General features: G+C 44.3%; 1 protein-coding gene across 1 annotated transcript in view; it reads left to right on the top strand.

Annotated features, from left to right (window-relative positions):
* Nucleotides 1-16,138, top strand: part of igsf3 (immunoglobulin superfamily, member 3) — a 68,804-nt gene that overhangs the window by 35,916 nt on the left and 16,750 nt on the right. Inside the window, exons 3-6 of the mRNA XM_034128824.1 lie at nucleotides 4,091-4,510; nucleotides 8,534-8,920; nucleotides 11,312-11,719; nucleotides 14,655-15,080. Coding sequence (XP_033984715.1) covers nucleotides 4,091-4,510; nucleotides 8,534-8,920; nucleotides 11,312-11,719; nucleotides 14,655-15,080 — 1,641 coding nt within the window. The remainder of the gene's footprint in view (nucleotides 1-4,090; nucleotides 4,511-8,533; nucleotides 8,921-11,311; nucleotides 11,720-14,654; nucleotides 15,081-16,138) is intronic.

Genomic DNA, 16,138 nt, shown 5'->3' with positions numbered 1-16,138 from the left:
AGGGTTGCTATGGCAATGGCAGGTTGTAGCGTAGGTGTGTTTTTGTGGAAACAGTATGTCTACTTGAGGCTGCCGTTCACTCAGTGTTGACACAAGAGTCCGAGTAAGAGAACTTGGCAACACCAGGTCATTGAAGAGGACGCTTGCGTAATGAAATGTATTTACATTATGTCTTTCAGTCAGAACACTGAATGGTAACAAAGGTCTTGGCAAAACAGTTTGAATCTTTTCACAATATTAATGTTATTTGGTTGTTTGCGAAATCATATTTCAATAAGATAAACCATTTTAATAACCTTGATTCTACTGACACACAACATAATACAAAAATAACGTCTTCTTTCTTTAAAACCCCAATCTTGTTTATTTTAATTGCTCAGAAACATTTATTTAGACATCTGTAGAACAATAACTTGAAATTGTATCTTCACAACATGATTCCACTGAAAGTCAGTACATGATAATATTGAGGAATTATCACCCAGCAGTAGCAACCATTAGTAGGAGATGATTACTCAGCGTAGACCTGCAATAACATAGAAAAGTGCCCTCAGTAGAGTGCAGATATCTGCATCTAGGTGTGTCTCCCATCCCAAACAAAGAACAGATGAATTTGACTAAATTCTTCCCCGGCGTCCTTTCAGTCGCTAAAAAGGAGTCTGGAGTCAGCAGTCAATGACGGTATAAACAGAACAAAAAAAATGTAATTACTGCAAACATAAGAGGTCCTTGAGATAAGGTCAAATATGAGCACAAATAAACATAAGCCTGAAGGGTCCAGTAGTACCTGAGGTGATCTGCGGACAGAGAGATACACACACTATCACACACAACACATGCTCTCCCACAGGCTTTTGCCATGCAGAGATATTAAGCATATTTATACAAACACTAATAAAGGAATACTAAGACTCCCATGTTAGTCATTTTATCATGCAACCAACAAACAAATATATCAGCAGAATAGTTTTATTCCTGCCCTTGACTACCATTTGCATCCCTTGCTGCTTGAATGTTCATCAAGCACTCAAGGTAATGAAGAAGTGGTTGAGAGCAGTGGTTCCCAACATGGAGGTCCGGACCCCAGTGAGGGTCACAAAAACCTGTAAGGAATTCTTGATTTGAATGGTGGAAGAACCTTGTAACAGGGTATGGGCGAGGTAAAGACTTGAACATATTCAGAGCCTTTCCTCTCTGCTAAACAGCCTTGTTCACATTAGAACATTCCACATTTGAAACTAGGGCTGTGCAATTAATCGTATTTTAATCGCAATTACGATTTTGGCCTGCCACAATTACGAAAACAACATAATCGAAAAAAACGATTATTTTGCTTTGCTAGGTTGTGACAGTGCACTGCAACATATTTGATCAAATCTATTTGTATTTATCATATTTATATATGTTTAGTAGCTTGTTGAAGTGCGCTCCAAAATATTTGTTGATCTTGTTTATTGGTATTTATTATTTTGATATTTATTTAAATGTAGATATAAATGTATCATTTATTTTATTTATTTTTGTATTGGTTTTTCAGTTGAATTATACGTTATGGGAAATCAACAGTTAAAAAGATACTGTTCAAATTATTATTTGTATTTAAAAGTTCAATAAATGGATGTTTTCAAAGTCAATGAATAATCGTATTTAATAATCGTGATATCAATTATTGACCAAAATAATCGTGATTATGATTTTTGCCATAATCGCACAGCCCTATTTGAAACAAACGCAGAGCTAACCGGGAGAAGAAAACAATGAATTCATTAAAAGTGTGTATGACTTGTTAAAAAAAAACATAAGAGAGATGTTACACCAGGGGTGCCCAATAATTTTTATTTTAAAGTTAGCCTTTCATCCATCCTTACTATGACATTTGCCACTTGATTGACGTACAGGTAAGCCAGTCCGAGTTGTATTGTGCCATACGGGTTCATGCAGTTATGAGGGGGCCTCACCTCCTCATCTGAAGCGCAAATGCGGCGCACTATTATGCGCTTATGCGGCGCAATTAGTGTAAGCGCGCCACAGTTTATCCGCCGTGTAGTCCACTCGCACCGCTCGCGACACAGATGGTGCAGGGGCGGCCCTGTAGGTAGATCATTTGGGCTTGGTCATTTTAAAAGTAGCTCCCAAGCTGAAAAAGTGTGAGCACCCCTGTGTTACACATTAAATACAATATGAAATAACCATAAACGATTTCTCCATATTCTGGGGTTATTAGCTTACTCAATTATTTAAAAAAAAGGGATCCCTTAAGAAAAAAGGTTCAGAACAACAGCTTTAGGAGACATTTACATATACATATATTTTCAAGATTGTCTCGAACTATTGCAGGAAACTGTTTATTCTTGTCTGGACTTAATGTACCTCCACAAAGCAGCATCTCATTAGAGCGCCACTGTGTCTGACCCATCTGATTACTCGCTTTCTTTTCCTGCCACTTCTGCTTTATCGTTGTTTCTTTCTTGAGTGTCTTGTTAAACTCCAATAACCAGATGTCATGCCTCCTCTCCGCCTCCTTTATCTTTTTTTCTCTGATCTCTATGCCTTTGTTCTCCCCCCGTTTGTTTCATTAGTGGTGTCTGTTTCTCTGTTCTCACAATCCCCATCTCTCAATTGAACTTGTGTTTTCCAACAGAAATATGAGCACACACACAGAGGATGTATGTAGTGTGTGTTTGCTTACATTAAAAGATAGCAGTAATATAGCTTTTTTTCCCGAGTCTATGTTTAGTCATCGCAGGTGAAGCAAAGGCCTCGAACATGCTGATTTGTAGTCTTCACAATGACAATCCCTTAAGAGCCTGAATAGCCAAACATCTTGACAAAGCACTCTACCAAGATAAACCCCCACAAAGCACTTCCATTTTCTGGCTTTTAAGAAGGGCTCACAGTCACCACATGGCAATGCAAGAAAGCTTCTCTGCATTATTCGCTCAATTCATTTTTATCTCATCTTAAATGGTTGGCTGCTGTCAATTGTAAACACAGTGTGTCTTTGTATATTCTCCTTTTCTTAGGTATAGTGTATGTGCACATACACGTGTATTATGTGTTGTGACATTATTCATATGCAAGCAATGCAGCTTCGTCACGCATTGAATAGGGAGCAAACAGGATAGTCTTAATGTACAACCACACATCAAGACACAGTTGAGAGCTATCACTCAACATCCTGGGACTTTTCATCCTTTTTTGTCGTCATTAATGCTAACATTTTGGAGCTTGAGATCAAGGGATATTTATCAGTCTCTTTTCCTCTCTTCCACACACATTAATACACAGCGGCCCTGGTAAATATCCAAAAATACTCCATTAGCGCCTTTTTAAAACCTATGCATGTTTATTTCTGTCAGTGTTTGCAGTCTGCTTACTGAAATGCACACATCTTGATGTCTCAGTTGCCTCCCTGTACTTGACTGTCCCCCTCTCTCATCTCCACTGTTCTCCACCATCTGGCTTGAAGTCTGTCCGCTGCACTCAGTTTTATTTAGATAAGACACATTTATAACATCCATTTTTACCTGCCGCTTGCATATTGTAGTACGCGTGATCAAAACATTTTTGAAAAGTTTAATGAAAGCGAGTGAAGCTGTAAGATGCCAGTGTGGAGCTGGTGTGTTTGCTATAGAAAAACCAAATGGGATATAATCAGCCTGTAAAAAGTGCTGGAGGCGCCTGTCTGTGTGAGATAGAGAAAATGCCATCAACGCACGATGGCATGTGAAAGTCATGTATTGACGAGAAAATAGAGGGCAACAACCTCAGAACAAAAGCTTGGTTGCATTAACACTTTTACCTCTCACTGGGGAGTACATCAGATTTGGAACCACTTACAGCAAAAGGCCTGTTAGTTTGCACTTCAATATATATATATAATAAACAAATATAGTCAGCTTTGTTATATCTAAATATAACAAAGCTGTCTATCTAATAACATGGTATTTCAGTTTTTTTTTTTATAGACTGGTAGTGGGTTCATACAGTATGGTATGTAAAGAAAGGGATAACTCTGACCTGCCCTGACATAAAGGAACCTTTACATATCCTCACTCTCGTGCTAATTCTTCTCTCTTCTTCTTTGCAGTTATCGCGGACTCGTTGACAGTAGTAGCTCCCGCCCAGACTCTGTCCAAGGTGGAAGGCGACACGCTGCAGCTAACCTGTGAGGTATCTCGGACCACCCTGCAGCACACTCACTTATCGGTGGGCTGGTACCTGCGCTCCCCAGAGGACGCGGCATCCCCTCCCCAGGAGCTGGTCACCCTGTCGAGGGACTTTGTCCTGCGCTCCGGGGGCCCGTACCGGCAGAGGATGGCGGCAGGGGACCTCAGGCTGGACAAAACCAGTGCCACTTCCTACAGGCTGACTATTCACAAGCTGCAGCCAGTGGACCAGGGCCTGCTGTACTGCCAGGCTACTGAGTGGATTCAGGACACAGATGGCAGCTGGTTTGCCATGACCAGAAAGCAGAGCGAGAAGACTCAGCTCCGCATTCAGCCCACTGGTGAGTCAAGAAAAGAGAATCTGTAAAAAATAAAAGAGAGGCATAGACAGGGTAAATATGCTGCTCTCCTCTTAGGTCCCCCCTGTCCTTTTGACAGACACACAAGCACACATGTGGGCCGGCTTCCTCTGATTGCTGATCAGTATCTCCCACTAAGCTCATTAGCTCACTAAAAAGGGCTTAACTAAACCTCCACAGACTCTGCACTTTTGTATTTGTGTCTGTTTGATGGGCAACATTACAAGCACATCCAGGAATAACTTAACCAGCTTGGAAACAGCATGGCGGTTTGACAGGGGAAGACCTATGGCTTCCACATTTACAATTTCCCAGACAACCAGTGAACCAGGGATCGGAATGTAAGGATGCTTTTTTCATCACTCTCTGCCAACAATTACACCATTCTAGTTCGTGCCTGAGTGCATTAGTGGGAGAGTCCGTGCTGGTTTGGTGCGGTTGCCAACTCTGAAGGAGGATATTGTCTAATGGAAGGGAGGAAGGGAATTACTTACCGAGGAAGGAAGGAGCAGGGAGAGGGAGGGTTGGCGGGGGACGTGGGGAAGAGTAAGAAACAAGGGGAAAGTATGTGGAAGAAAGGAACAGTTTGTTGCTGTGGCTCATTGAGGAGTATGCCTCATATGATAATGATCTAATAAACTGTCAATCGCAGACTTGATAGACCAGAACCAAAGACGGCTTTACGACTCCCCACATGTACTTATAACCTCCCATCGACCTGACCCCACCTCACCCTCTGCTGTGTAATGCGCATACATAAAGAATGTCTTTCTATGCTTCCAAGAAAGGGCCACGGAGATGGGTGATAAACCGCTTTGACGTTAGCTCAATTACCAAGGCAGCACGCAGTGGCGAGTGTCTCATGCCAGTAAATCACTTCAAAGTGGAATCGTTTTGCCTTTCTCCATTAAGCATCAGATCCGCTCTGGACCAATACAACTTGATGGTGCCCCAGATAGTGCTGGGTGGATGAGAAGGAGAATGGAAACTCAGATGTAAAGCAGGTTTGTCAGATGAGTTCCTGCTACTTCAGGGTGGAGACAAAAGGCACTCATAGCTCCCCTCTCAGCACCCTCCGTCACTCTCCTTCTCCTCTGTAATCTATAATAGATGGAGGTGTTGTTACGTGACAAAGAGAATACGGCAGAGTTATGCTGCAGTGTGCGGCTTGGGTGTGAGTGCTCAAACTCGAATGTGGATACACTTAGATTTCTTATGTGTGTGCTCATCATTGCATGATGCAAGCACCACTTGCATACCTTTAGGCTGAACTTGTGTGTTTATTATTGCACCTGTCCATGTGCAAATTCGACAGACGGAGAGAGACATTTAGAAAAAAGAAGCGGTAGCTCCTTCATTAGGTTCTTATTATAAAAGATGGAGTGGATCTCACGACAGCCCCACCGCTAACTAATCACCCACCGGCAGCATCAGAGAGAGTAGCAACGGACAGAATCCTAATGTACCTTTCGCTCTCGGTTTTTACCATCTTTCTCTTTTCTCTCACCTCCTCCCTTGTTCCCCACTCTCACATCACCGCTCATTTTCTGCAGTCATGTCTCATCACTGCATTTCTCTCTTCTCCCTCGGACTTTCTCCATTACGCACTTTTTCCTTCGCCCTTCTGCTTCTCGCACTTAGTTCTCTCTTTTTTTTTTTTTAATTAGCTCTGAACACTACTAACACATGCTGGACCTGTGAGGCTGTTATTTACCCCTCGGCATCCTAAGCTGAGCTCTGCTGTAAAAATGGTTTAAAAAGAGCTCCATGTTCAACTTCCTTCACAATTCATCCCATTCAAATGCCACGATACAATGACTTGCTGTCCTTTTGAAAGATTCAGGAAGCAATCGGTTGGACTTTCCCTTGACCCTGATGTCATCATTTGCATCTATATGTTCCCCACTGCTGCGAGTAATTATTCTTTCCATCAGACATTATACATTATTAGTATTGGCAGTAGTGCTATTAATAGTCGTTGTATTGTTATAATACAATTATTGACAAGATTTATTCCTTTTAATGTTACCTGAATTATGATTGTTTTAGCTAAAATGACATATTCCTAACTACACTACTATGATTTACATGCTGTTTGTCTTTTAATTAAAGGCATCCAGCTCTCAGGCTCAAAAGTCTCTATTTGACTTGTTTGTGTGCGTACCTTCATATGTTTGTTTATGTGTAAACAATATCCCTCTTCCTCCCACCTTAATGTTCCCCATAACAAGCTCAATACCAACGTCAAGCTTTGAACTTTTCCACATGAGTGTGTTTCTCAGGAAGTCTTTGTAATTACAGCTCGGGGCGACCACTTCACTGAGAGGCAAAGCAGCAGTCTATGATACATACTGTGCTTATCATCTGGAAATTAATACAGCAAATCAAACTGAACTCCCAGCCATACACACGCACGTATGCAAGCACAACCGCACATGTGCAGACAACAAGCTTAAAGGAGACATGTCATGGCCATTTCCACTGATCATAATTCCATTGTTGAGGTCTACTAGAATAGATTTATATTGTGCATTTTTCCAAACTCACATTGGTTTCTCATACAGCATCTCTGTAAACTACTTGTATTCACTGAATTTCACTCTCTGCCTTTAACAGCTCGTTGTAGCTCCAATAGCTCCAGCCCCCACCCTCCCTGTGAGCACAGTGTGTTCTGATTGGTCGGGACGTTGTGAATCGCGCTGAGCTCCGTGGAGGTGTTGTTTCCTTGTTTAGGATACACAGCGAAACACAGCCAAACTCATCCTGAGCACACACAAACTCACAGCCGAAGTAAAAACAATAAGTGTGGCTTGATATTGAGTAAGAAAAAGGTTGATAAACGCTGTGAGAATGGGTCTGCAGAGAGAATTTTGCCGCCATCCCAACTGTCTGTTATCAGCCTGCAGCCAGGGAGGAGAAATCAGCTGAGCTGCCTGCACTGTGTGTGTGTGTGTGTGAGGAAGTCCGTGGATTGGTCAATTTGGACCAATCAGCGGGGGCTTAACGTAACGGCTCCGCGGACGTAACGTAACGGCTCCACGGATTGGTCCATTTCGTTCCGGGTACGGGATTACATCATCCCGTACCCGGAAGAATCAAATGGACAGTGACGTATCTCCAACGAGGCGTTTTGGGGAGGTATTTTCTGTGTTAGAGTTTTACTCGCTACAGGGTGTACTTTGAGGGTTTTGACTCTGCACACCGTTTACATGCATAAAAACCTTCATAACACACAAGGGGACGGGTAATAACCGGAAAAGCATGACATGGTCTCCTTTAATGTGGAGGAGCTAGCATTAGCAGTTGACTGCTCTGTTTTAGACTGTGCACTGCAGGGGCATGAGGAGAGTGCCTGACTCTGTTTCAGACTGCTGAAGAGAATTTTAATCAGATGTGTTTTTTTTTATTGCAGAGGTGAAACCAAGCGGGCTCTGAAAGATCAGCGTTTTACTGGAGTTATGCACTGCGTGACCTTAAGCTTCTCCAGCTTTTATTCTCCCTCTAGCTCACTCCTTTTTTCTGTCCCTCTCTCTAACTGATGTTATTTTATTGCCCCCACCTATACCTGACCCTCAATCTCTGCACTCTCTTTAAGTAGGATGCAGGTTCAACATATACTAGACTGTGGATATTAAGATGAAGGCAGTGTTGTGCATTTCAAGTGTAGCAGACATTAAGAGAGAAAGTAGAGAAAAGTAGTTTGGGATCATAAGAGAGATCTCCCCCACACCTACGCTCTTCCATTCTGCTGCTTTGTTTTAAATCTAGTGCAAGGATTTTTTTACAGATATTGAATAAATATAGTGTCTCTCTAAATCACAGTGATAGTAAACGTTCCAAAGGGTATATTCTTTTTTGTTTTATACACCACAGTTATATCAAGGTTTTCCAATGCAATACTTTTTTTGCTGCTAGCCAACCACTTTCAGATTGTAATACTCAACATTCCTTTAACTTTTATTCCTTCCTTTCCCCCCCCCCCCCCCCCCCATCTTCTTTACTCAGATCGGGACTTTAGCATCCAGGTGAGCACGGACCGTCGGTCCTTTACGGCCGGTGAGCCGCTGGAGCTTCGCTGCACCATTGAGGCCCAAAACGTCCCAGAGCGCTTCTTCTCGGTGTCGTGGGTCTTCAGCAGCTCACCGGTGGCCGTGGTGGGCCCCAGTGCTGTGCCTGTCCTGGGCCCCGATTACCTAGCCCGCGAGGCTGCTGGCCATATGACAGTGCGCAAAGAAAGCACCAACGTGCACTTGCTCAAACTGCAGCACCTACGCCCAGAAGATGCTGGGAAATATATCTGCCGGGTGACAGAGCGGGAGAAGACGCCCACGGGAGACTTCATCGACCGCAGCAAGAGGTCTCGCAATGTCCAGATCACAGTCCAGCCGCTCAGTGAGTAATAATCTGTTCACAAGGCCAATGGCTTAGTTGTCCTGTCCTTAGTTGTCAATTACACTAAGAATGATGAGCTACTCATAATAACAGTTTTATCTTCATGTAGGCAGCATGAAATGTCACGCTGTGCTCCTCTCCAGCCTCCCTCTGTCTTCCTCTCTCCATCACCCCCTCTGTCTTTCTCCAAGGTGGCCTATAACTGATAGCCGCACAACCTGTATTGTTAACGGAAAATAAGACGGCGAAAGGATGATGCCTACTCTTATTCCTGATGTATTTTTCAGTTTGAGTGGATTGTTAAGGGGATGGTAATGCAGCATTATGGTCCTTTCCATTCCCTTGGCTTAGCTGAAAGGGAGGGGGGGGTGGGTAACACTATAGTCGGATAATGGAGAGCAGAAGAGCCAAGACTCAAGAAGGCTAAGCTAACAGCCATGAAATGAAAGTGTGGAGAAAGAAAAGAAACAGAGAAAGGCGCCTAGCTCTCCAGGGCCCGCTAAGTGGATCCCAAGACTAAATGAATGTGTCCTGCTGGGGCAGACTCCTTCAGATAGGTTAAGCATGGCTGGCCGGGGGCGGGGGGGGGGGGGTCATATCAGATTTTCTGCTGATTGATGCAACTGTACAAAGCCCTTTCCCAATAATATCAACAAGATTTTTCCCTTGTCTCTTAGGGATTAAACAGTGAGTGGAGCCAGCTGCTACCAGCCTAATAAAACATAATAATCACAGAGTAGCATCTCCTCCGAAGCAGCCAGCGCTACCTACCCTGACCGCTCTGCACCCCCCGCCCCCCCCCCCCCCTGCTAAATCAGCCCAAAAACAATGGCCCCGAGCTTGCAGCAATCTCCAGGGAAGCTCTCTGTAGGGGAGGTTTTGTTTTCCCGACAAAAGTCCGTAATGCCTCCATAAAAGATGTTTATAGGGTTTACACAGGATAATGGCCATGGTTATTGGAGGAGAACTCATATGATATACAGCAGAAGTGGTCAGGCCAGCATGTATTTGATGCACAAACAGTCCTCTCAGGCCTGCTTTCTCACACGCAAACTATTTTAAGATGTTTTTCATCACTCTAATTGGGGGAAATGGGTAAAAGTTGGTAATAGGGTGCAACAGGGGTTAAAGTTAATGAGTCAGAAGCAGTCGGGGGTGGAAGCGTAGGAAAAGCCGAGGTAAACACTTCTGACTAATCGGCGTTGATGGAGGAGTTTACCTTTGCAATGGGAGAGGGGGAGAGAGTCTTCATGCCACCCTGAATCTATTTCATACAGAGAGACCGGACATGTGCAGGGTGGGGGAAAAAAGAGAGGGGATACACTGTTATAGAGACTAAATGCATTGTGCAGTTCAAAAGATAAAGAAGAAGTTGCTGGTGGGGGAAATGAGAAGAAAGTTCAAGGAAATGTTAGAGAAAGGCAACGCTGTCTAGGAACCTGACACTTGGAAAGTAGGAAGCATGTATGTATCTACCGCCTAACAAACCTCTCTGCTCGTCTCGGTGTAAAAACGTAATAGAATACAATATGATCTAAGCTATGGGGGGAAAAAATCTGGCTATTTTAACAAAATACAGAAATCAGAGGAAAGGGTGAAGGTTTTCCCCTTTGTTCATTTGAGCGTGATAGAAATAAGAAGCCAGTTTATTCCATATTCACAGACACCTCATGCTTATTAGGAGGGCCGACAAGCTGAGAGGGAAGCAGCAGAGCTTGGCCTGAGGGGAGATCAAAAAAAAAGTGAAGTGGGAAACCTTTAGATTCATCCCCAAGAGACAGAAGCACTGGCCCTGCATGGCTAAGAAAGCTTTTGGGTCAACCAGAGCTCCATAATGTTTGATGGACGTTGAAGTGATGAGAATCGAGATAAAGCAGAGAAACAGAGGAGCACCAGTAAAGACTTTTATCCTGCACATCTTCTGAAGTACTGCTGAGCCCTGTGATCTAAGCTTTCTTTTCTGTTCCCTTGCGTACTTGGTCAACAAGCCACACAGGGTTCAGAAAGAAAACCTCAACCCACACAAATCCACCAGGCCCTCCTCTCAGGCTGTCACTATAATGTGCCGGAGGCCAGTTACAAAAGTGCACTATAGTCCTCTCAAATTTGGGCTTGCAGGCACACACAAACATCCAAACACACATGCACAGCATTCAAACAGGACTTTGTGGTGCTTTACTCCAGAGAACAGGCTCAGCTATTTGTTATATTGCCCCTGGTTTCCTGTAGTCTCTGAATTTTTGAACACAGACAGCGTAACTCTTGTTGCCTCTGGGATTCAGCGTGAGAAGTAGTTGACATTTTGAGGGGAGTTTGTGCTACTCCATTCATGGGTTCCCACCTTAACTCAAGCTAATCTGTGTCCCTCTCTCTCTTTTGTCTTCTTCTCAGAGAGCAACATCACAGTGTCTCTGTCCAGCAACTCTACTGAGGTCATAGAGGGCGATGTGATCCACTTTTCCTGCTCAGTCTACACCACTACAGGCCCTCTGTCTGTTGTCTGGCAGTGGACAGACAAGCAGGCAGCTGGACCGGGCCTGGAGGTGGCCACGATCGATCGGGAAGGCACTGTATGGCACAGTGCATCCTACAGAGAGCGCTCCAGCTATGGGGAGATACGGGTGGAGAAGGTGCGGGCCGACACATTCTCTCTGTCCCTGTATAATGCCTTACCTGGGGATGAGGGTCAGTACAGCTGCACAGCCACTGAGTGGCTCCAGGCCGGCACTGAACCAGAGCTCAGCTGGGAGAAGATAGGAGAGAGATCGGCCACCAAGACGGTCACAGTCAAGACTGTTGGTAAGTTACTGCAACCAAATCTAACCCTATTATTACCATTTCGCAAATTCAGCAGAAAAGTTGTGGAGATGGGGGGGCTGTGGGGGCTGCACCCCTCCTGCTGGCCGGAGCAAACAACTTATAAATATAATTGTTCCCTTTAAATAAAATCTGATAAACATCTGGAAAATGTAATGAATACATGTTAAGTATTTGGACATAATTGTGTGCCTTTGCCCCAGCTAAAAGACATACTTAACACAAATGTGTATGTACAAGTATACTTATTCACTTTAAATAACAAAACAAAAAAAGGCTATGTGGATAGAATGGACACAATACTCAGCAGTGATCAGGCTGCATCTGTACACAAGTGGATATCAGTCTGTAAATGCTAAGCCTGTATGTTTAAGATGAGCAGCAGCTGAGTTTGTTGCAGGTTTATATACCCTGGATCATATCGTTAATCTTTGTGATACTATATTGTTACCTCACAAGGTTCCGAATTATCTACAAATGTACTCCATCTGTCAACCGATTATTGTGCTAGCAAGTCAAATGTCAAGTGAATTCACATATCCAGGGCAGCCTCCCTGTTAGAAATACATTCCTGCATGCGCAGTAAGCCATCGCACACATGCGCTCCAAATGAAAGAGAGGCATCTGGTTTGTGATTTGCTAAAGACTGATGAACGGCGCAGGCAGAAAATGTAGCCCGTAGAACACACCATGGTTTATTCATGCACAGCTCAAGGGAAGGAGCTATTATTACTATTACTCAGAATTACACACAAATTACACACAAACACACACAGTCTCACACCACCTGCCACACGTCAAGAGCTGTGCTTCAGTGACACCCATCATAGATGCACACATGCTCGCACACAAACACACACACACACACACACACACACACACACACATATATGGATTAACCAGAATTATTAGAATGGAAATGCAGCGGCAATGTGTTTCACAGTCTGTGGGTCTCCTCTGTCAGTGCTGAGTTAAGCTGAACATCCTCGATACAGGCGGAGGAATCCACTGGAGCAGAGCAATGAGGAGCTGGCAGACCAGGAGCACTGGGCTCAACACACACACACAGACACACACACAGAAAACCAACGGATTAGCTCCCTGCAGCAGCACACAGCGGTGCTGCAGAGAAGAGATGTCAGTTTTTAAGTGGCCATTTGTTAAGTTCGGACAACAACACAAACATTAGTTAAAGGAACAAGGGACGCATTATGCAAATCAATGAATGGAAGTCTGAAGCTGTTCGTCTCTCTTCAGTTACATCTCCTCTCTCTCCCCTATATACTTGTTGATCAAAGGATTTCTCTAAATGTGCGCTGTTGTGTGACGGTCAAGATTTTGGTCCTCGTTTTTCTTACTTTAGCTTCCACTTTCATTTTTATTAGACCTACGCCAAAAGAAGGAGAACCTTTTCGCCCTATATTTCAACTTTCTTATCTTCGGCTTCTTTTGTATTGCTCCTTGCCCCTAATGAATAAAAAAAAAAGGTAAAACTTGTGCTCTGGGTTCCTTCCAAGCTCAGGTTGTGCTGCACACTCTCTGACCTGTCCTCTGAGTGTACTTGAGTGTACTGTTCTACTGGCTGAAGCTCAATATATTATATATGGTCACTGTACCTTTATTATAGATCCTTTATGGACCCTGGATGCTACTCCATTCCTTTATAGACTCCCGGTGCTCACTGATAAGACCTGGAGGGGATGAGAGAGGGATGTCCTCTGGGGGACTCATGTTTTTGTTGCCACGGTGAAGACAAAGATGCTTGGTAGAGAGTCTTGTTTCCAGCTGATAGGCTTACGATGCCCTCAGGATGTCTTGGGTGGCAAGTGTGTACAAGTGAGAAGCCTACATTCATGCATCCACAGGCCAAACATGTATAGTAAACTCCCACTCAAGCACTTTTGCACAGAGCAGGAAACAAACGCATTCATGTTTCTTCACACAAACAAAGAGAGATGGTTGTATGGGAAAAATGGATTGGTGTGAAATCCTCTTTTCTGTCAGAGAGGCAGGCAGACAGTGAGGGAGATGGATAGATGGAAGAGGGGCGCAGGGAGATAAGAGATGGAGTGAGAGGGGTGAGTTATTGTCTATTAGAGAATTATGTCCCGAGGCAGCTGTCCCAGCAGTAGCCAAGTCTGGACAGAGAGCCATTGATTACACACCCTGAAGGACATCGAGGGTGAAGCTGTCAAAGGGGGAGAGAGGGTGAGGGACAGGGGGAAAGCGATGTGGCCGATGACAAGAATATAATGGAGAAATTTGCAAGAGAAAAGGCACAGCAGGGCCAGGGTTGATAAAGGACCATAGAGTATATCTCTCTCGCTCTCTCTTGAGTCCCTTGCTGTCCAGTGTAAATGTATCTTGGCAATAACATGGAGTTGGGTGAATGTTTTTAGTTTTAATGAGGATAGTTTAGACTTGGCAAGGAGTGGGACATAGATATAACATTGGCGTGTTCTTTGTGGCATTACCCATTTTGAGGAGCGCTCACCCAGTCGAGCACTCAAATTCATATTTAGACACAAGCACAGCGTAGTACAAACATACACGTGCAGTTACATCAACTACATGGCTGTCTTTAGGCGCTTAATGACAGTGGTAAATGCTTGTGGAGATGTATAACTGCTTTCCAAGTAAGTCAGTGCGCTTTAAGTAAATACTATCTGTATTTGTTCCAGCTGCAGGCTTTGTTTCTCTTGCGAGCCATACTTAAAAGGAAAGTTTCTTCCTGGAAACGATTATGAACCCCCCACATCATTAACTGAGCTTCAAGCTTTTAGAGAACAGACTCTTATCACACACCCAGCCTTTGTTGTGCTATTACTATGGAATCAGTGTAAATCAACCAATGTTTAAAAGGTTAATCACCAGACAAATACAAAGTTCCTAACGCTCTTCTTTTCCCACCATTTAGAGTCTTCCTTCATGGTGTCAGCCTCATCGCGGACGCCATCCGTTAACTTCGGGGACTCCTTTGACCTCCTGTGCCTGGTGAAGCCCCGTCACAACCCTCGTGTCCCCACATCTGTCACCTGGCGCTTCATGCCTGCTGGCTCCGAAGCTGGCGACGAGGGTGATGGAGAGTTCAAAGACCTGGTGACGTTCACCCGCGAGGGCACTCTGCAGTGGGGGGAGCAGCTGCTGGGGCTTGGTACTCGCACCACAGTGGACCGATCCCACTCCAATACCAACTTCCGATTGTCAGTGACCCGGGCAGGGCGTCGCGAGGCGGGCAAGTACCAGTGCTCCGCCGTCCTGTGGAGGAAGAACTACGACAACAGCTGGAGCAAAGTAGCCAACCGCACTTCCAACCTGCTTGGCATCAGCGTCCTACAGCCAGGTAAAGCTGCATGGCTGCCTGCCAGACACATTTAATTGGAACGGACACAGACCAGTACACAAACAAGGATAAACACAGATCCAGACACAAACTCGCACACATACACATCCAGTGAATTCAGCAGAGCTGTCTCCCTGCTCTAATTGCTCTTCGTCTCTGGGTTATCCACTAATTGGTGTGTGTGTGTGTGTGTGTGTGTGTGTGTGTATGGTGTGTGTGCATGCAGGGCAGGGTGGGGTCTCCTAATGGAGCGCAGTGAATGGATTGCTAAATATCCCACAGGAAGAGAAAGACTGAAGAAACGATATGAATGAGGTAAAAGCGCGAAGCGAAGCACGTAGACAGAGAGAGTGACAAAGTGTGATAAAGAGTGAGCGATCTGTCCTTGAACCCTTTTCCTCAGCGGAGACATTAAACTGTCTACACCGCTTTCATTGGCCCTCTGTGCTCCACACATACACAAGAAAAAACCCATTCAGACACAGCCCAATTAGTGGCCGAACACAAACAACAAGAACACAAGGACACACAAACCCACACTGGCCAAATTTAGCCCAGTCTGGTGTTCCTCAACAGCATGATACTTCATTTATTCAGGTGAACGTGCCCGAGGCAAATACTTATGCTGCAGAAAGAAAACCTAGTCTGGCTTGAAATGCAGTCCAGCAAAGCATTATGGCACCTCAAGTACCAATGGGGTCCAGATTTGTTGGATTTGGCGAGGAGAAATATGAGCAAGGAGCGTGGGTGGAATGAGAAATGGTTTTCAAACTTCTGAAATGCCAAATGTTTTTCTGTGAAGTTATTTTTGTAACCATGAGAAATGCATGGCTAGATGTGTAGAAGTGTGTGTCTTTGCCCTTCTATGTTCAGGTGATGATAAGTAAGATGCTGTATTGACTTTAAAGGGAAACTGCAGTGATCAATAACACTTTCGAAATGAGACAGTGGAATGTAGTCACATGTACAATATAGGTAGTCTCTCATTGCCGGCTGCTATTGATCCAGATAAGCACATGAATGCAAACCAATGTAAACACACACACTGACATATGCAG

The sequence above is a fragment of the Trematomus bernacchii genome, unplaced genomic scaffold (assembly GCF_902827165.1).
Source record: "Trematomus bernacchii unplaced genomic scaffold, fTreBer1.1, whole genome shotgun sequence".
Taxonomy (NCBI): Eukaryota; Metazoa; Chordata; class Actinopteri; order Perciformes; family Nototheniidae; genus Trematomus; species Trematomus bernacchii.
This window is presented reverse-complemented; position numbering and strand designations above follow the sequence as displayed.